The sequence below is a fragment of the Lindgomyces ingoldianus genome, assembly GCF_010093535.1.
Source record: "Lindgomyces ingoldianus strain ATCC 200398 unplaced genomic scaffold BDR25scaffold_64, whole genome shotgun sequence".
In the NCBI taxonomy this organism is placed as follows: domain Eukaryota; kingdom Fungi; phylum Ascomycota; class Dothideomycetes; order Pleosporales; family Lindgomycetaceae; genus Lindgomyces; species Lindgomyces ingoldianus.
Genome location: NW_022985225.1, coordinates 30,635 through 48,984, shown reverse-complemented (window position 1 = coordinate 48,984; position 18,350 = coordinate 30,635). Strand labels below are relative to the sequence as shown.

The 18,350-nt window shown below is 52.7% G+C and overlaps 7 protein-coding genes across 7 annotated transcripts; 1 reads left to right on the top strand and 6 right to left on the bottom strand.

Moving 5' to 3' along the window:
- Positions 1 to 436: 436 nt before the first annotated feature.
- BDR25DRAFT_385205 (uncharacterized protein) lies at positions 437 to 2,559 on the bottom strand. The gene is made up of 2 exons (XM_033697917.1): positions 2,470 to 2,559; positions 437 to 2,407 (listed from the first exon to the last, which is right to left on the bottom strand). The coding sequence occupies exons 1-2, from the start codon at positions 2,550 to 2,552 to the stop codon at positions 499 to 501; spliced, it is 1,992 nt and encodes a 663-aa protein (XP_033539849.1). The 5' UTR covers positions 2,553 to 2,559; the 3' UTR covers positions 437 to 498.
- Positions 2,560 to 3,198: 639 nt separating this feature from the next.
- BDR25DRAFT_298705 (oligosaccharyl transferase stt3 subunit) lies at positions 3,199 to 5,843 on the bottom strand. The gene is made up of 5 exons (XM_033689095.1): positions 5,644 to 5,843; positions 5,510 to 5,590; positions 4,836 to 5,429; positions 3,633 to 4,788; positions 3,199 to 3,581 (listed from the first exon to the last, which is right to left on the bottom strand). Exons 1-5 carry the CDS (start codon positions 5,795 to 5,797, stop codon positions 3,311 to 3,313), a joined length of 2,256 nt encoding a protein of 751 aa, XP_033539848.1. The 5' UTR covers positions 5,798 to 5,843; the 3' UTR covers positions 3,199 to 3,310.
- A 2,505-nt stretch (positions 5,844 to 8,348) lies between these two features.
- On the bottom strand, positions 8,349 to 8,745 carry BDR25DRAFT_117060 (uncharacterized protein). The gene has a single exon (XM_033683649.1). The coding sequence runs from the start codon at positions 8,611 to 8,613 to the stop codon at positions 8,392 to 8,394; it is 222 nt and encodes a 73-aa protein (XP_033539847.1). The 5' UTR covers positions 8,614 to 8,745; the 3' UTR covers positions 8,349 to 8,391.
- On the bottom strand, positions 8,593 to 10,819 carry BDR25DRAFT_273776 (uncharacterized protein). The gene is made up of 2 exons (XM_033687370.1): positions 10,688 to 10,819; positions 8,593 to 10,634 (listed from the first exon to the last, which is right to left on the bottom strand). The coding sequence occupies exon 2, from the start codon at positions 10,507 to 10,509 to the stop codon at positions 8,878 to 8,880; it is 1,632 nt and encodes a 543-aa protein (XP_033539846.1). The 5' UTR covers positions 10,510 to 10,634; positions 10,688 to 10,819; the 3' UTR covers positions 8,593 to 8,877.
- A 1,536-nt stretch (positions 10,820 to 12,355) lies between these two features.
- Positions 12,356 to 13,741, bottom strand: BDR25DRAFT_308003 (uncharacterized protein). The gene is made up of 5 exons (XM_033690948.1): positions 13,587 to 13,741; positions 13,504 to 13,537; positions 13,092 to 13,452; positions 12,806 to 12,967; positions 12,356 to 12,734 (listed from the first exon to the last, which is right to left on the bottom strand). Exons 1-5 carry the CDS (start codon positions 13,631 to 13,633, stop codon positions 12,559 to 12,561), a joined length of 780 nt encoding a protein of 259 aa, XP_033539845.1. The 5' UTR covers positions 13,634 to 13,741; the 3' UTR covers positions 12,356 to 12,558.
- BDR25DRAFT_298695 (uncharacterized protein) lies at positions 13,672 to 14,969 on the top strand. The gene is made up of 3 exons (XM_033689094.1): positions 13,672 to 13,970; positions 14,021 to 14,301; positions 14,389 to 14,969. Exons 1-3 carry the CDS (start codon positions 13,931 to 13,933, stop codon positions 14,740 to 14,742), a joined length of 675 nt encoding a protein of 224 aa, XP_033539844.1. The 5' UTR covers positions 13,672 to 13,930; the 3' UTR covers positions 14,743 to 14,969.
- A 1,127-nt stretch (positions 14,970 to 16,096) lies between these two features.
- BDR25DRAFT_308001 (uncharacterized protein) lies at positions 16,097 to 17,905 on the bottom strand. Its single transcript, XM_033690947.1, has one exon. The coding sequence runs from the start codon at positions 17,535 to 17,537 to the stop codon at positions 16,323 to 16,325; it is 1,215 nt and encodes a 404-aa protein (XP_033539843.1). The 5' UTR covers positions 17,538 to 17,905; the 3' UTR covers positions 16,097 to 16,322.
- Positions 17,906 to 18,350: the final 445 nt, after the last annotated feature.

Genomic DNA, 18,350 nt, shown 5'->3' with positions numbered 1-18,350 from the left:
AACCATGCACTAGACACAGTTAATATGTACCACCTACCCTACAAGCCGAAAGAGTAGCAGAACCGGTCAGATACTATTAATCCGTAGTGAGAAAAAGGGGAAAGAAGTTACATGCCCAGATACCTATACACACTTGAAAGCCGAAAATTTCGGTTATCTACTATGCAGCGATATCGAGCAAGCACACAACCCCATCGCTATCGCAGAAAATCCACCCTTAGAAAAAGCGAAAGGAAAGGGAAAGAGAAAAACAAGATTGAAGAGCCTCCCTGACGAGACAACGGGCTCAGGAGAGCCCGATTTCTCACCTAAAATCGCTCCTCCCCACGTCTTAAGCCCAAGCCCCCCCCCCCCCCCCCCCCCCCCCCCCCCCCCAAAAACCACCCCCCCCCCCTTAACCCCCCACCCCCCCCCCCCCCCCACAAACGCAAGAATACCGACCTCCACCTCGAAATGCACCCTAACCCACTCTGCCAAACTTTTAACCTCCTCCATCCATTACACCTCCCGCCAACTTCCCCGTTCCTCCTTCGACTTTATTTTACCCTCAGGCACATACCTCGTCATCCTCTCCTCAACAAATGTACAGGGATGTCCGCGTTCATCAACGCCCTTCCACTTCCTCAGAATCTCAACCTCTGCGGACTTCTGTGATGTTGTGTCCGACACCGTAACTTCATCCCAATCACGATCACGATCACGATCTTTGGTTTCACTTGGACCAGGGGTCAAGCCGCCGTCGAAGGGGGTTTGAGCACGAGACCAACTATGAAGGGAGGGAGGTCGCTCAGATGCAGTTGGAGCATTCGGGTGTGGGGTGCTAGCGCGGCATGGAAGCGGGGGAGGGGCATGTCGAACATGTACCTCCTCAAGGCTGCGACTTGGTAGGGATGGAGGTTCATAATGACGGTAACCTGATCGCACGCGTCGGTGGTAGTGTTCATGGTCCTCACTGCTGTGGCTGCCACCTCCATGTCGCCTCTCCCTGCTCTTCCAGCCTTCGGCACCGCTTCCTGCCGTTGTATTATTGCTCCACCCTGATGCATTTGTCGTGTTAGCTCCTGTAGTTGCGATATTGCTCCAGTGCGCTGTGTTTGGCGTGGTCGTTCCTGCAGTCCCCTTTCCTGCCATCGGTTTTGTGCTCCAAGCTCGAGTACTAGGAGTGAACTGAACCCTAGGACCACCCACTTCAACCATTGTACTCTCTTGACTGCGACATACACTTGCTACACGTCCATGAATGGTCTCTTGGCTCATATTCGGAGGCTTCAGGATCGGTTGTGCTTGGGAGGGGGGGGATTGACCCGCCAACTGACTCGAAGTCTGAGGATATGACGTGTGAGAGACTGCGGTCGAGGCACCATCGAAGAACGCACGTTGATCTGGGAGAACAGCTCGGTAGGCCATGGGATGCGATGCAATACGCCTCTCTGCAGACGTGCTGCGTTCTTCAACAGAAATGCTTCGTGGCTTGTATTCCGTCCTCGGGGGTGAGTGGGACACGTTCCGGTGGGTAACCTTGACACGAGCGCGAGCGGAGTTACGCACTGGACTGACTGAAGCGACTCGCAATGTCGAACCTTTCCGAGCCCTCCTTGGCGAACTCGGTGGTTCAGGAATGACGTCCTCAATTAGACGTAATCCCAGACGCGTATGACTCTCAGACCTCCGAATGACAGGACGAGGCTTGTCGTGAGAGCGGGCGCGGCTCACGATATGAATGTCCTCGCTGCTGCTGCGAGATCTGCTTCGCTGCCTTCCACGACGCTCGTTTCGTCCGATTTGAATGTGGACAGACCGTGACCTTGATGGCCAGTCGCACGGCTCCTCGGGGGGATCTACTGTGCATGACCGGATATGAGTGACCTTCTTCACACAATCGTTTTCCTCACTCTTTTTATTTTCTTTCTTCTCACATCGCCTGCAGACTCCCGGGACGACGGGTTTGCCGGGGATGATAGGGTTCTCGCGGTGGAAGCCAGCTGACCGTATCCGCCCGCACTCGCTACACGTATGGCAGAAAAGGACCGGAACCGTAGGGACGGGCACTGGAGCGAGGGCCGGCTGCGGTGGAGGCGATGGAGATGCAGCACGTTCTGGTCGGTAGTCCCACGAACAGTGATAGTAGCGGTCCCTTGACCTCCTGTGCTCGTACACCTCAGAAGCTACGGAGCCGGCTGCAGGGACAGGGACCATCTCGGTTGAAGCGCCCACTTCGACGGGGGGTGGCGGACCGGATCCGCTGTAGTGCCATGAAACACCGTACTCATTCTGGGCAGGCAGAGGAGCATAGCTTCGAGGGAGAGACACGTAGCTCGACGGCTTGGGCGACATTGGGATGGGGGGACTAGGTGCGGCGGGAGGGATCTCTGCCAGCTGTTGTTGATCTGTAGGTTTATAAGGCACACTGCAAAACAATGATCAGCTTCGGTGATCACATAATAGCCCGTACGACGGAGGGGAACTCACAGAGGGTAGAAATATTGCTGGCCCGAGCTGGTCGTAGCGCCCATGTAGTGGGCATACTCCCGTCGCTGCTCCTCGTCCGACATAGTCACGATCTTTGCTCTCGTGAACGATTCCTGGGGAAGTCGCGATGTGAGACCGGAAGGCACCTGTGCCCGTGAATGGGGCAGTTGCCTTACAGAGAGGGTGAGTGGCAGGTAGCTTCAGTTTTGTCAATCCTCCGCGATGTGTCCTGATGTTGAATTGGCTTTCTGCTGCCTCCTCCTTGGCAGCTACTGGATTGTGACTAATGGTAACTTTAATACCTTTGGATTAGCTGATTTTTCTGAGGACTTGGGAATCCTGCGGTGGCCTGCCTGGTCTTCAAGCTCGGTGAGGCCAAATCTAAGATACGACGTGACAAGAGATGGCTCGAACTGCAAGGAGGAAAATAGAAGGCGTGGGCGCGAAGAAGGAAAGAGAAAGGAAAGAAAGGCAAGGAAAGAGCGTGAAGGTAAACGGCTCACGCTACTCCGATGATGATGTGCGGTGAAAGCTATCTGGACAAAGCCAAGCCTCAGGGTCTTCGCGCACTTACCACAAGGCGGTGACCCTACAACCATTTCGAAGAGATAACAACCGCGACAAAGATTTAGTGCTCTCACCGTGACGAAAGTGAGGTTCATCTGAACCCCCATTCTGCCTCATTTACCCTCACCACACACTTAACATCACGAAAGCTAATACTTGGGGCTAGACCTTTCTTTTTATTCTCCCGAAACGCCCGCTCATCCTGCCTGCCATATTGGTTTTACAATGCCCAAGGCCTTTACTATGAAAACATTTGACGTTTAAAGTGAAATATTTACTCGACCCTCAGCACCCTTGCGCCCTTGCGCTTTGAAGCCCTCTTCTTCTTGTGACCCTTGTCGAAAGCCCCAGCGCTCTGGTGGTCACGGCCAAAGTTGTCAAGATCCTTGACCTTGTAGATTCGAATGATCCAGTTCTCGCTGGTAAATGCCTCTTCGATGGTGCTGAGTTGAGGCCCCTCAGCAGGCAATCGTGCTCCTCGGACTCGGTCCTGCGCCTGGCCAGCGGGGAAGAGCGCATTGTAGTTGTAGTAAGACATCTTGTACCTATGACAAAGTCAGTGGCTGTTATGATGGGCGCCAGTAGGAAAGACTCACATCAAGCTGTTCTTCATGGTTAAGGTGGCCTCGTCGTCCACACGATACTCGCCTCTAGCGGTGAAAAAGTCGCGCTCCTTGACCTCATCGGGCCAAATACCCTCGGCAATACGGACCATCCACAGGAACTTGTTGATATCGTCCCCAGAGTATCCGAGAAGGCCACCGAAGACCACTAAGACATAGTCAACCTCATGCTGGCGCATGATAGGGTAGCTGACTTCTTCTCGTGAGCTCATCGCTTTCCCAACGGTTGCAATATGAGTGTTATTCCACGTGTTGTTATCAACTAGAGTCGGGCGATCGGCCATGCCACCAATCTGGTAGCCGTAATCCCACCAGGACATAATCTTTGCGTTGTCAGGTGTGTTCTGTCTCAGCCAATAATAGGCCTCTCGGTAATCGTCGATGATATGTTGGCTACCATCGGGAAGCCTGGAGGCAAGAACGACCGAAGGGGATGAGTAGGCATTCGAGGTGACCCAGGTGCAGTGAAGCACGAATAGCATAAGGTAGACGGCCGATGCGCCAACGACTGTCAGCTTGGAAGCGTAGGAATAGACTCCAATGAGTGGGCTCCGGGTTGACCGAAGACCGTCGGGTAGGATTGCGGTCGCGGCCACCTTAGCAGGCTCAGAGGTTCCATTTTCCTTCATCTCTAATTTCGGCATCTCTGCATCCAGGTACGTATCCAAAATTTGGGAGAATGCAATTGCAGAAGCAACACAAACTATGGGAGTCAGGGTGAGCATAAGACGTACCATAACACCGGCGAAGTAGCTGGCAAGGACAGAGTAGATGACGATGAAAACTTGCTCGTCAGTCAGGCTTCGGAAGCACAAGTAGACGCCAGCTGGGAAAAGCCAGATCATCATGCTTAGATCGAAGAAGAAGGCGGGCCATGCGGTAGGTTGATGCTCGGAGACGGAAGCAATGATGGGGATGTGAATCTTCGCGTAGCCGGTATCCCAGAGAGAATAGAAGCGGCCCGTCCAAGGTGCAATGACACCAGATAAAGTTAGAATAACCAGGCCTCCGAAGGAGACCAGGAAGATAATGAGGACCAGGGCACGGAGTAGAGTCTGGAACTGCTTGCTTGGGAGCTGAGTGCGGACAAACTCCACAAACCCCACAACTTGAAGAAGGCCGAAGACACCTGACATAATTAGCAAGGCATAATTAGATGCTGCAAATATCACTGACCTAGAGCGGACATGTGCTCGCTACTCCTGATTGGCAAGAATCCAACGAACGGGATCTGCATGCTAGCAAGCGTTCCAAGCGCATACCACGAAGTATAGCTGACGTAGAGTCGTGGGCTGTATCTTCCCATGCAGATCAAAACGAATGCGTGAAGGGGGAGTAAGTTCGTAATGAAGACATATCCACCCCATGCCGACACCATGTATCCGTAGAACAACGCGGTCAACGCGCCCCAGAAGACAGATCCGTTCTTGACAGCCTTGATCCAAAGGAAGAAAGTGAAGACTAACAGAAAGATAGCAATAGCCTCGTTATCATAACTTCCCGCAACCGAACGAGAGATGTAACCGGGGGTTATTCCCATAAAAGCGGCGGCTAGGAGACCGGCGGAGGGCGAAGTGACCATTTCAGATGTCAAAAGATACGTCGCAAGCGCGGTGAGGCCAGAGAAGCCGGGTGCGAGAAGCACGCAAATGTTTCGGATATCGACAGGAAGCGCGAGGAATCGGAGGAGGTGGTAGATGACGCCGCTGGTTACCATCAAGCCGGGATAGAGGGTACCTCCAGTGACTCTGCCGAGAGGATGCCATGTTCCTGGTTCATCGAGGTTAGCCCATCGTACAATTACAGCCCATCGAAAGGATGTTTTGGGAGTTTGAAGGAGATTGGCCTACGGTCGTCGAACCAGTCCCAAAAGCTGTAAAAGCCATTCTGGACTAGGTATTTCGTTGCTCGAAAATTGAACCAAGGATCAACTGCACAGGGGGTAAGTCAATTGGGCCTTAAGGGTCGAGGTTGCTGCACTGACATTCATGAATGATACTCTCGAATCGAATAACGGAGAAGAGTCGACTGGAGACAGCCGCACCAGCAATCAGGCACAGGATAATTACTCGGAGCATGCCCCGAGTATTTCGGCCCGTTGCCTGCTTCAGGAACTGGTCACCCTCTGTGCCAGCCATAATTGGAGATGTGATGGAAGGAATTGAAGAAAGTCGGGGTTCTCCAAGGCCGCGTAACGAGAAGCTCCTAGTAAAGCTACGTTAGGTGTCATGTTCGGAGCCCCGGCAAAACTGTTTATCCGAAATTTCAGCCAAGATTTTGACACGTGGTTACACATTCACGTTGTTGACTAAGTAGAAGCGTTCTGACCTGTCGAAGTGAGTGAGATCGCACCTCTTCGGCTCTTATATCAAAAGAGTGGATGCAACCACAGCAATGAGTCAGTTTCGTCTCAACCTCTTGCATGGGGTCTGGATTGTCCCTAGGACAGATTTTGGCTGGTCAGCTCAATAGCATCATGATAAGTTGTAACGCTCCAATGCAAAGTCTTGAATCCACAAATCCTTTTATTGATGCTTGCTCGCCGTTGTTGTATCACATTCGTGGCTGATTTCGATATTGCTTTTCATTCAAGGATCTCTGAACGAGAGTCACACAAGTCTATCTAGGCAACTAAAGACTAAAGACTAAGGCTCGGAAGAGAGAAGTAGGGCTCCTATCCTATGATGAGATTTCTAAGTGGCCACCCATCCATCAGAACCATGGAGAAAATTTAGTGCCTTAGGCTGGAAGCTACCGAGAATCATTCCTAGCTCGTTTCAAACCCAAGCCAGTCTTTACTTTTTCGTCCCACCTTCTCGACCTCAACTGATCAGGAAAGCCTAATGTACATTAAAGGCTCAGTCACCTGCAACGTACTCTAGCTTCCCACGGACCGTTTCGCTTTCCCTTGAATAAGGCGCATTTGAGGCTCGATCCGCACGTGTATCCCGCTTTCGAAATCGCAGTGGCTGAGTTGAGTTTCCACTAGACCTGCGATGTGCAGTCGTACATCCGGTGATCAATGGGGTATAATTGATGGAATTGATCCGGTGTGAGGGAGAGATGAATGAGACGTCTGGAGGAACCGAGCATACAAAGTCCACCGGTGTAGACCCTAGAAGGAAGTCGTTTGGGAAGGGGGCTTGCTGTTGTGGAACAGGTGTATGCAAGGGATAGCATCGAATCCGAAGATGCTCCGAGGATCCGAGGCTGCAGGTTTGAATTCGGAGGTGCGAAATGTCTCCCGCGCTAGATGACTTATTGTGGAAGTTCTCCCTCCTCAACAATGCGTCCTCTTCTCAAACAGCTGATGCATATGTAGAGTCAAATGAAACATGAAGAACGCGGTCGTAGGTTGCCACTCCCCATCCTATGAGAGCTCCGCTGTACCATGTGAGCAACTTCAACCGTGAAGTATCCCATACGTGGTTAGAATTAAGTTAGTGAGGCGGACAAAGTGACCCGAGGATGTGGAAGAGCTGGGCGGCAAATGAGGGCGCGGTGAGGGGACATGACTGGCTATAAGACTCTTATGCCGCGACGTAGGACTGCCTTGAGTGTTACGACAGGAGTTTGCCTTCTTCAGATGCCGTATTCTTAAACAAGGTTTTAGATTCGTAGTCGATAAATGTCTCCACTATACATCTTGGGCTAGTCCTTCGATGTCTCTCAGCGATGCCTAACTCGAATGATCGGTGAAGCAATCCTGAATGCGAACTGACTCCGCTCATCAATGCGCAATATGAGATGTCGTTGCATACACATATACCTCTGCCCTACTTTCCAGTCTGCCGAGCCTTCTGTCTCATTCGTCATCTGCAACCTGATCACCTATCCCTGTACTGACACAGATCACAACTTGCAGAAAATGGGGGTCCGACAACGAAGCGTGGAACATGCAGCGACACGTTCTTCACAGTCTCGGCTTCGAAGATCGTGATGGAGGACTGAGGGACGAGTTCGTGTATGCATGCATGTCTCAGCCGCATTGCTGCCTGCGCTGGTTGGGCGTGGATGCCTGTATGGGTGGCCTCAGGCACAAAGATAGGTTGACGTGTCAGACTGGGTGTTTTATCGCTTTGAAGAGGTCGGAAGATCCCATGGTTGCGGTCCTTTTTTGTTGTCAGACTTGGGCGTCGGCGAGTCAAAGGTTGTGTGGGAATGATGATATCGAGATGGACAGGGAGAGTTGGAGCCAGGGTGGCAGAAGGATGTAGAACACACTTTTCGGTAACCTAGGGGTGCTCTACCGTCGATCAGACTTTAGTCCAGATCATCGGGTGGTGGAGATGCTGACTTCAGCAAGGGAAAATAGAGAAAAGGCCTTCAAGCCTTACCGCTAGCCGAAGAAGGAGAGCGCTTGGGCCTCAGCCTCACGCTAGACATTCATCACCTTCTCGAAAGCCCAACGAATACCCCACGCGATGGCTGGAGTGCTGACACCTTCTAGTCACATTTCTATTATGAAGATACTCCACCACGATCATTATCTAAACCAGCTTGGAAGACAAACGCAGCAACATCCCTTGAACTAGGCTTCTTACTACCAGCCTTCGCAAGCATGCATGTCCGCAGCGCACTCATGGTGGGGGTGGAATACCGACAATACATATGAATATGTGGGTGACTAAAGTCCGAAGAAAGTAGTGGATTAGTATCTTGATATAGAATCAACCATGCTGCGGCCACCTTCACCACCATGCAAGAAAATCGTTGTAATCCTGGTTATGGTTCACTGAACTCGAGTCAGACGTTTCTGTGCAGGACTGGTGCATTTTCTTGGCGGGGGCTGAGATGGTGGGATGGTGCTCAGATGTTGGGGCTGGTGGAGGTTGCAGAAGTGGCAGTCTGCTATGGGGCTGTGTTCCCATGTCGAGCCCACGCTAGATGTGGCTATTACTAGCAGGAACATAGAGAGTATGTAAAAGAAGCTCGTAGCTGAATTAGTACACATTGAGTATCTATCTATCCTAACGTTCCTACATAAGAAATGTATATTTTTGGCATTTGATGTTTTGTATTGAACATCAAGAGAAAGTATGACGATATATCTCGAACGCCGGGTATCAGAAACCGCCTAGATAAGGAGATTCGTAAAGTTCCAACCAGTAGACCTACCCATAATCCATAATACAATTTCCTGTATCCCAGTGTTCCCATAGCCATCATTTGTACAAAGCTCTCCACAGGTTGTTGGAACTGTGGTGATGTCGGTGACTCAATCCTCTGGATCTGATTCTTCGTCACCGTTCCGTGTTGAATTCCTCTTAGGCTTGCCATCGCCGAGCTTAAAGAAGCCGTTCTGGTCCGGCACAATCAAGCCCTCATCAAGAAGCCATTGTTTAAGGACAATATCCTCCTTCCAGTCTGAGATGTCGATAGGAGCGCCTCCTACTTTACGATCCTTCTCCAAGTGTCGTCCAACGTGCTCCATGCGCTCTTCCCACCCATTAGGTCCTTGGAAGATACGCTCGTCACAGAAAAGGCAAGCGGATTGTGGTGGCGCTGACCTGAGGCTTTTGTAGCACCGCTTCTGGTGTTCCCCGAGGTTATCTTCGTTCACCGGGTATTCTTTCTGGTTGCGAGCCGATGATGTTTGGTGAGCTGGAGCGGCGTGCATACGTCGAAGATGTTGCGTGAAAAGATCCTTCCGGTTAAAGTCGTTATGGTAGACCGATGAAGGATCGTGAGCATCAACAGTGGTTGAACACAAGTCGCACCGCCAAAAGCCAAGCTTGATATGCTGAGTACTAACATGTCGCTTCCACTCGTTTTTGGAAACAAAGTTTGACTGGCATCCATAGATCGCTAATGGGCATGGGAAAGGCCGTTGCGGGTTGGCGTCGTTGAGGTTACGGGCACTAGAGCCGCTTGCATAGCTCGCACCATTGACAGCGCTTAGGGATGCATTAGGCCCGCGAGTCTTCTTGGAAACTCTATTTGTGGTAGAGACGGGTGATGTGAGCGAGGCCTTTCGATTGTGGCTGCACCGCCTGCCCTTTGGTCGGGTCGTATTGTTGCTAGAGTGAGATGAGCGTCTTCGGATCGTAGGTTTGTAGTCTGAGTCAGATGCTTCTTCGTCGCTCTGAGCTGGCTGGACTGATTCTGCGTCCCGCACGGAATGGCCAAGACCAGAGTCCTGACAGCTTTGGTAGCTTTCGGAGTCTACTTCCATCTTCGTGTATGCTGGCGCCGACACTTGTACCGGTTCTTGCTCGTAGTCGAACTCGGGCTTGATTTCGATATGCTCTTGATCCTCAATAGTAGTCTCGGGTTCCACGTGTTCATACTCAATGTCGCGAAGACTGATGCTTGCATCGACCATTGAATGTTGATGCGCATGTTCTCCGCCGCCCAGCTGTTCCGAGGACAGATAAGGCATCCCAAGATGGGGAGAAGTAATCTGGCTTCCATATGGTACTTGGTGCGTCAAAGGCGGAGAGTAAAGCTCGTTCTGGGTGGCATGACTAGTGTCGGAAATGGTCGTCTGCTCGGGGGACCATTCGCGAGGGGGGAACTCTGTGATCTCTGATGAGGGCCATTGCTGCTCAAATTGTCTCCAATATTGATTCTGGGGAGTACGGGTACTGTTGAACTTTGCATGGAGCAGGCCCTGGGCCACAGGAGAGCGATCGGCTCCATGAAGCCAGCGGTGCATTGGCATCGTCGACATTCCTTGAGCGGCGTATCCGTCAAGGGTTATTTCTTCACCAAAGACGTTAATTGTTTTCGCTACGGTTTGCCTGGAGGAGCCCATGTGGCCGATGTATTCAATTGCCCATGGGTGGAGAACAGAGTCCTCCGCAAGCTGAATCTGAGGAATATCGTTGTATTGCTGATAGCCGTCCATTCTGAGTTCTTAGTTTGAAGGCAGCGCTTAGTGCGAGTCAAATAGCCAAAATCAAGGAGGGTAGAGCACGCGTAGCGGCAAGAGCCAATTAGTGGTTGAGGAGGAGTGTGTAACGATAATCGTATCTTTTGGAGCATAAGCAAAATGGACAGAAAGTGCATTGACCAGACCAACATACATTTGCTGCTGGACAATTCGGATACTCCGGACGAGAACGCTAGAAATATTGATATAGATGATAGTCGCAATGGAGGACTAGATTGATAGGTAGCCAACTAAGAAACAACGGGATTGGCCTGGAATGACAAAAGGGGCGAAGCACTCGTAGTACGGCTTCTCGGAGGGCAAATACGCCTGAAACGAATTGCAGACTTGCACCGCCCGCTATTTTGGTGTGGTATACCATGATTTGGACCCGCTAGCTACCTGCTCATTTATGGTTATTGACCATAGCAGAGCCGCATGTTCAGCATTAACACAGCACTGACAACACCAATCAGAAGTCCTGCACGAGCGAGGAGTGGCCAAGCTTCGACCCTGCAGGTGCTTCACCGGTCCTGGTCGATGCTTTGCCATGGCTTGTGGTTGAATGCCAGCTGGCCAGCCACTGCCAACCTGACGTGGGTGTCTGGGTCTTGAATGCATGATCGTATGGGGAAAGGTGATAATAGAAGCCTCAAATAAAAAGAAATAACGGTGATGGATGCAGCAGATCACTGCCATATTGTGGCACACAAGGACTCCCTTGTGGTGCGAGCTGTCCCGACGGTCCGCATGGTTCGCGAGCTCGGCATCGGGACCGTGCGCGGCTGAGGGTGCCCCAAGTGAATACTAAAACCAGTCCTCCAAGTGCTCACGTTGGGGGCCGTTCAGAGATGGAGGCAACCGTTTAAAGAGCAGGACTAAGCGAGAAACATATTACCTACCAGCTACCAGATGGAACATAACACAGTAATGACCGAGGGGGATGCATAAAGGGGGATAAAATTTATAATTACTTGTGTGTTCCCAGGCCTGTATCGGGTCGGAGTTGGAAAAGAAATGCTGATTGAGCAGCCAAAACCCTAATTTGGTGTTGAATCGATCCGAGAAGGATCCGTCAATTGCGAGGCGTCGGGGGACCGTCGGGGCAAGAGACTCTCGATTGGAGAGGACTGAAAGGTGACCCAAAATGGGGCGCAAATTCTCCTCATTTTAGGCATCGAAAGGCAGGGCGGAGCATCAGTTTGCCTTCTTTCTCTCGCGGCATATCGTCAAAAAGGCGCCAAAATGCCACAGCCAACAGCAACAAAGGTTTTAACGCTCGCAAAAGACAGATGATGAATGGGCGATGAGAGAGAACGCCTCCTCAGGCGTCTTCAGACCACGAAAGCCGGCAGACACATGCTTCCCGTCTCACCATGTCCGCGGTCCTCAGTCATCTCTCCACCGATCGGCTGGTGTACTGAGCACGCAGTCCCTTTGGGGATGCTTGGGCGTTGGGGCGCACCACAGCCAATTTTGGGGGCGGTGCTTCCTGTGAGCGATGCGGATTGGATGGCGGGGAAGGGGTGGTGGGTGGAGGACGACGAACCCCTCCCGAAAGGCACCAATTCGATCACATGCGTTTTCCCCCTGCATGGACGCGCGAAGGTCCTGATAGCGTGGGTTGTCGGGAGTCAAGAGGTGCCAGTTTATCCGGCGGCTCTGCTGTGATTTCAGGTGAGGTAATTGAGAAGAAATGGACGCGTGCTGGCTCGCCCTGTTGTGGTGGCGAGCTGGACCGAATGTGCTTGGCAACCTGTCACGGCCCCAAGATGGAGAACCCCGGACATCAAAGCTCGGGATCATGCCACTACCACACTGCTGGGACGGGAGGACCGAACTGGTGTACATATAAGATCTGTCATAGAATTTGGCTATCTTTGGCCGGCAGCGCGGATCAGGCACCGCAAGAGCGCGGGATGATACTTGTCAGCATTCAGGGCACCAGGGTTATGTTTTCTGGTGGGGCCCGTCCGTTGCCGTCCACCAAACACCCGTGACACTTGGAGAATGAGCTCATCTCCCTCATATTGCGAACTTGGCCAGTAGGCGGTCCTCAACACCCTCTAGAATCCACCGATGCTCCATGACCTCGAGGTTCTCGGCTTCGTTCAAGAACAGCTTGTCGGGGTCCTGCTCGGGGCCCATCATGCCTGCCCCTGGATTCATTTGCCCCATCTGCTGGGTGACCTGATTTGCGGCTGGGATTCAAGGATTATCAGCTAGCTCAAGAGGCACCTGTGATATATTGCTTCCGCAGGAGCTGACTTACAATTGTTGCTTCCCAGGATGAAATTGTAGACGGGCTGGAGCCCAAACAATGTGAGAAAGTACCACGATAAACTGGAGACCCACCGCACGTCCAGATCGCGAGTCCCAACCCCAGACTGCAGCATGGATTTGAATTGTGGCGTCAATGGAAAGGGAAGTTTCACTGGCGATCAGCACCACATTAGCAGACGCGCGGTAGACACGACGGCACAGCTCAGGAGAGGTGGAGATTCAGCCAGCCGAACGGGCGGACCAGGATAGGCGATGGAGGGGGGGCGAGCGCTCACTTATCACGAAGCCTGAGAAAAATGCGTTGATCCAGCCCATGATCAGGGTTTGGGGGACCATCATGGCCATATTGCCCTTCATCATGCCCATGATTCCTTCCATGGCGGCCGGGTCGGACATAGGATTCGGACGGGGCTTGCCCCTCCCTTCGGGGTCGGCTAGAAACTTTCCTTCCTGATATGCGGACACCATGTACGCCTTCCTTGCCTGGAACGAGATCGGCGACAATACATTTGCGTTCGCACGGAGGTTAATGCCGCGCACAAGAGAGCGCTGCTGGCGGATCTGGGGGAGCGCCTGCTTCTTGGGCGCGCTCTGGAGCAGGATCATGGCGTAATGGCGAAGGATGCCCGTCAGGACCTACGGCTCGTTCAGCTGAAGATGCAGTTGGCGACGACGAGGGGGGCATACCATGACCACTGTGATGGGCAGTAGAATCCACCAGCTGCGAGCATGTCAGTGTTTAGTGCGGCCGGCTTGGGAGGGCTACTCACAAGAGGGCGGGATCCCGATGGATTGTCTGCACTACGGGCTGAGCCATGATGGCAGACGCAGACAGGCTGCCTGCGCGGGGAGGGGGAGGCTAGCGGAAGGAGGATAGCAGAGAGGAAGAAGGGTAGCAGAGGGGAGGGAGAGCGATGGGGCAGTGTTGGAGTTGATGATGAAAGCTCCCGGAGCCTCAGTGGCGGAATTCCCTGTGCAGGGATCTCCCGCTACGCCGTCAGGACACCTTTCCAAACCCACCAAGAGCTCCGCCAGACAAACACACCTCCCCGAGCTGCAAGCTCAACACAACCCGCTGCTGTTCTGCCATTGACTCCTCTCTGCACAACCCACCATGTCGGCAACCACCAAGGTCGCCGTCCATTCGCTCTCTGGTATTTGACCACGCACGCCGAGCCGCAAGCCCAACTGACAGCCCCGACAGACCTCAAGAACACCACCGACGATGCGCTCCCCAACTACCTCCATTCCCTCAAGTTCAAGCAGATCCACACGCAGACTGACGTTCGATTGGTGCTTGGCTACTCCGCCGTCGCCATTTCCGGTGCACTCTTCTACTTCGACTGGAAATTTGGTTGGGATGCCACGAAGCCATTTACAGCGCCGGCGGTAGCTGCCTATTTCATTCTGAACTCCATCTTCACTTACTGGATATGGTTTGTCGAGGCTGGCTGTGTATTTGAGGGGGAGGGGAAGACTGGCAAGGTGCGCCATCTCTGCCCCGCGCTCCCAGCAACTACACTTCCTGAGAATGTAGTTGTAGGTTAGGACCACCCCTAATGCGAACATCAGATAAGAATCGCCTCCCGGACCAAGAAGCACATCCCCATCTACTACTGCGATGTCACCTTTACCCCCGCCCCCTATGCCTCGAACCCGCAACAGAAACTTCGCATTCGCGCCCCCTTCACCCGCTGGTTCACATCAGATGGCTACTTTGTCGCCAAGCCATTCCAGCAATGGCTCGCCTCCGAGGTCCCTGTCGTCGGCACCGCAGATCCAAAAAATGTCATCGAGGAGATTGGCCGGGGGAGCGAGACAGAGAGGGCAGTCAATGTGTCAGGGAACAACGTCATTGGTGTTCTGGAGCAGCTGAAGGCAGGAGTGAAGCCCACGGGCGGAACCAGCAAGAGGAGGAAGGCCTAAAGCGCCACTTGCGAGTACGAACATGCCTTCGCGCTGTCGCTCGCTAGTTCACAGGTCCTGGTGTTCTCGGTTTGCATGCCGACACGACTTGTTCGGTCTCATGAGATATCGCAGGCGGCTTTAACTTTGGGTCGTGAACATGGGGTGGGAAAAGTAACTGAATAAAAGATATCCTATATTTCTTGTCAAACGAACGAGCGTCTGAACAAACCATTGCCCATTCTGGGTTGTCTGGCATTCACCGCGCTATGATCTGGCTCTCGTACTCTTGCCTTTTCAGGTGTGCCGAGCAATTGATTGAAGCCTTTTCGCTTTCCCTCTTGCCCAGCCCTCAACCTCTCCCTGTAGCACATGATGCATTTCTATCACCTCGGAGAATTGATGTCGCTCAGCCCTGCACTTCATCTAATTGGCTGACTCCTTCCATGAGATCGCTATTCTTCACTTCTATATTCTTGTCCATTTGCTTTTCCTACCACCGCCCACCCAAACCTATTGTGCGAAGGGCGGTCTAACTCTACTCCACTCGAAAGATATCCACATTTTGCAATTCATATTCGGGTTTTAGCTACTCTGGAGTCCTCACACTGCATACATCAACTTGCTTTCCCCGTGCCTATCAGGCTTCCTTTCAGGCCTATTGCGTACTCCATGATGACTCCATAACGACTCCATAACCAGGAGCCCATCATCGCTCACCACCATCCCTCACGGAACCTAGCTATCGGGCACTCTCGCCGTAGGGAATACAATCATACCGCGCGGCAACGTGGAGGGACTATACTCCACATATCCCTTGTTTCCACCATTTTTACGGCGTTGACGTCGTCTTCCGGCACTGCGTTGATTCAAGACGTGGACCTTGCTCACGAGAATATCATATTCCCCAGGCCTGGGCCATCCTCTTCCGCCAAACCTGCGGGCGGGAGTTGAAGAGGAAAAGGGTGATAAGCATGCTGTTGTTACTGCTCGACATACCGAGGATTTGTGAATTGTGTGATGCTTTTACTCTAGAAACCCATCATCCCGTCCACGTTACTGGACCACGCGAGAGGAATTGAAGCATGTAGGTGGATGCCGAGTCAACGTTGCTGCTTAGGCCTATACATCCATTCCATCTGATCAGAACTGTACACACCTAGTGGGCCTGATAAATTCTCTCTTGCGTGGTTTGATTGGCCGTGCGCCAACCCAATCCTAAGCCTTCAGAATCCACCTTCGCCACTCTGAAAAGCGTGCAGGAATTGTTCGTCCTGAATGGGCAGGTATACATAGTATCTCTCTCTTAAAGGATAGCTAGTTATCAACTTCGTTGCTACATAAGACATTTTGAGAAAAACGAAAATGTAACCGACTGCAGAAGCTGAAACTCAAGCTTTAGCAACCAAACCTTTCCAACGCCGCTGGAATGCATTGCCTCATGAAAAAATAAATAATTTGGCCAAATTCCGCTGCTAGAAAATGCTGAAATGGGTATGAGACGCTGCTGTTCAACTTGTCCTTTTGACCTGCCAATCCACTAATCATCCAAGGGTATCACTGACAAGATATTGTTCACTGACTACCTTTTGACCCCGAGACTAGTGGTCCTGCTCTAGCAGGGGCAATACCTCTAACTCCCTCTTAACAATCCTCTCGAATTCCTCCCTATCGATACCGGCGGTTCTTGCCAAGCGGAACAAGCTCTTCAGATCCGTGCTGATGTGTTGCTTGATTGCTAGTTCGGCTTGGCTGTGGCTCTCCGCCTCACGTTCGAGTCTCTCTATGGAGTTTGACGACGCCGAGGATGACGGCCGGGGGTGGTTCAGCGCTGCGTATCGATCCTCGTCTACTGACTCAATGTGTTCGGGTTTGTCATCGCGTACGGAGTCATGGCGGCTACCGTTGACTCCATTCGCACCGCGCGTGGAAGGCGAGAAGACTAGCGGTATGGAAGAATCGTAACCGTCCGGTCCGAGGTTTGTGGTCTCTAATGGCTCCGTCTGCGGCTCGCAGTGCAAATTCAGCGCGTTGCCGTGTAATGTGGATTCCCCTGGCGCCGGACCCTGTTCATCTGGGTCGTGGGCATCGAGTGCGGGTTGCACTTCTGCGGCATATCTGGCAAAGTATTCAAGCTCTGATTGCGTAGGCAACTGGATGCGCGAGTTTGTGACTGGGGCAGGTGAGCGCTTCTGGGGAGTCCGACCTGGCGTCCGGTCGTACGCAGCCCAATATGCATCGTCGTCATCATCCTCCTCTGCCGGTGCATGGTGCGAGGTGATGGTAGTTGTTGTTTGGTTCGTACCTCCATTCATCTTGGTTGATGTGCGACGGAATCCAGCCTCATTGGCTTCGCTCATGGTAGGGAACCATTCCGTCCCATCGTCCTCGTCTTGAATTCCCCGCAGCTCAGCCAGCTTCCAGCAGTTGCCATTGTCCCCGCCCGTGCACCAAAGATATGTTGGTATCAACCCGAACTCGCCTAGCACGAGCCTCGAATGCAGCGTCTCGGGGTCTGACCGCCGGTAGAGAATCTTGTCTGGCTCGTCCACCTCGATCTCTCCTGACACTGGATGGGGTTCCACCCGTATCTTGCTGGCGATCTGCGGTAGTCTGGATGCAACCTGGTTGTCCCACGAGAGCAGGGAAAGCCAAGCATCGGAGGAGAGCAGCTGGACTCGCTGGCGGAGGATGGGCGAGAGGAGAGGCAGGAAAGCAGAGGGAGGTTGTTTCGAGGCGCTCGCGGTCGACAGACACGCCAGAAGCGGAGGAAGGAGCTCCCGCGAGTCGGGCGGAGGGATGTGCTCTGCCGTCATGCTGGCGTCCTGCGGCGGGGCAGCAGGTTGGTGGGAGCAGAGTTAAAGGATCTGGGGGAGGAGAGGAGGCTTCCGGGAGGATGAAGTGAGGTATAAGAAAGGATAAGACCAGCTGGGGCTGCCCCAATGGCAGATAGTGCCTAAATGCCTTGTGGAGCTTCTGTATTGCGACCTGGTGATGCTGTCACATGCGAACGAGACGCGACGTGTGACGCATTGACACCAAACGATGACCGCCTGTACTGTAGAGGGATGAAGCGCACAGCAGGAGATGCTGAAGTTTGAAGAAGCAAAGTAGAAATGCCTGAGGGGCTGTCTCTCGCCATGTTTTGTCGATACTGGCGTCAAAGTCCGGTGCAAGCTCGTTGGTTGCCGTTGTCTCTAGTCTCCTTTGCCCCGGATCAAGGGTCTCGCCGTGGTGGTTTCCCATCGGCATCGGCAGCCCACTCTCGCACGGAAAAACTTACGCGTTAGGATTAAGAGCCTCACGCCCGTTCATCTATTATATCAATCTTATTTCTACCTCATCACCTCGAATTTCTATCGAATTGTCCCCTTCGGCCAGAATGTCTTAATTGCTTTTGGAAAAGCATCGCAGTCATCCCGGGTTTGTTTCCAAAGTTGCCGTCACTCCGGTCCGCCTGGGCAAGGTCATCGGGAACTAAGAGCGGGTGGACAACGGCCAGTTTTCCAAGCCCGAAGGTTCGGCCCCAACAGTAGAAAGTGCTCTTCACTCTGCCGACGACGAGGCATGCTTGGTTCCTTGCCATATGGTTGTGCAGGTAGCGGACTTGCCTTCCACAACTGCCATCC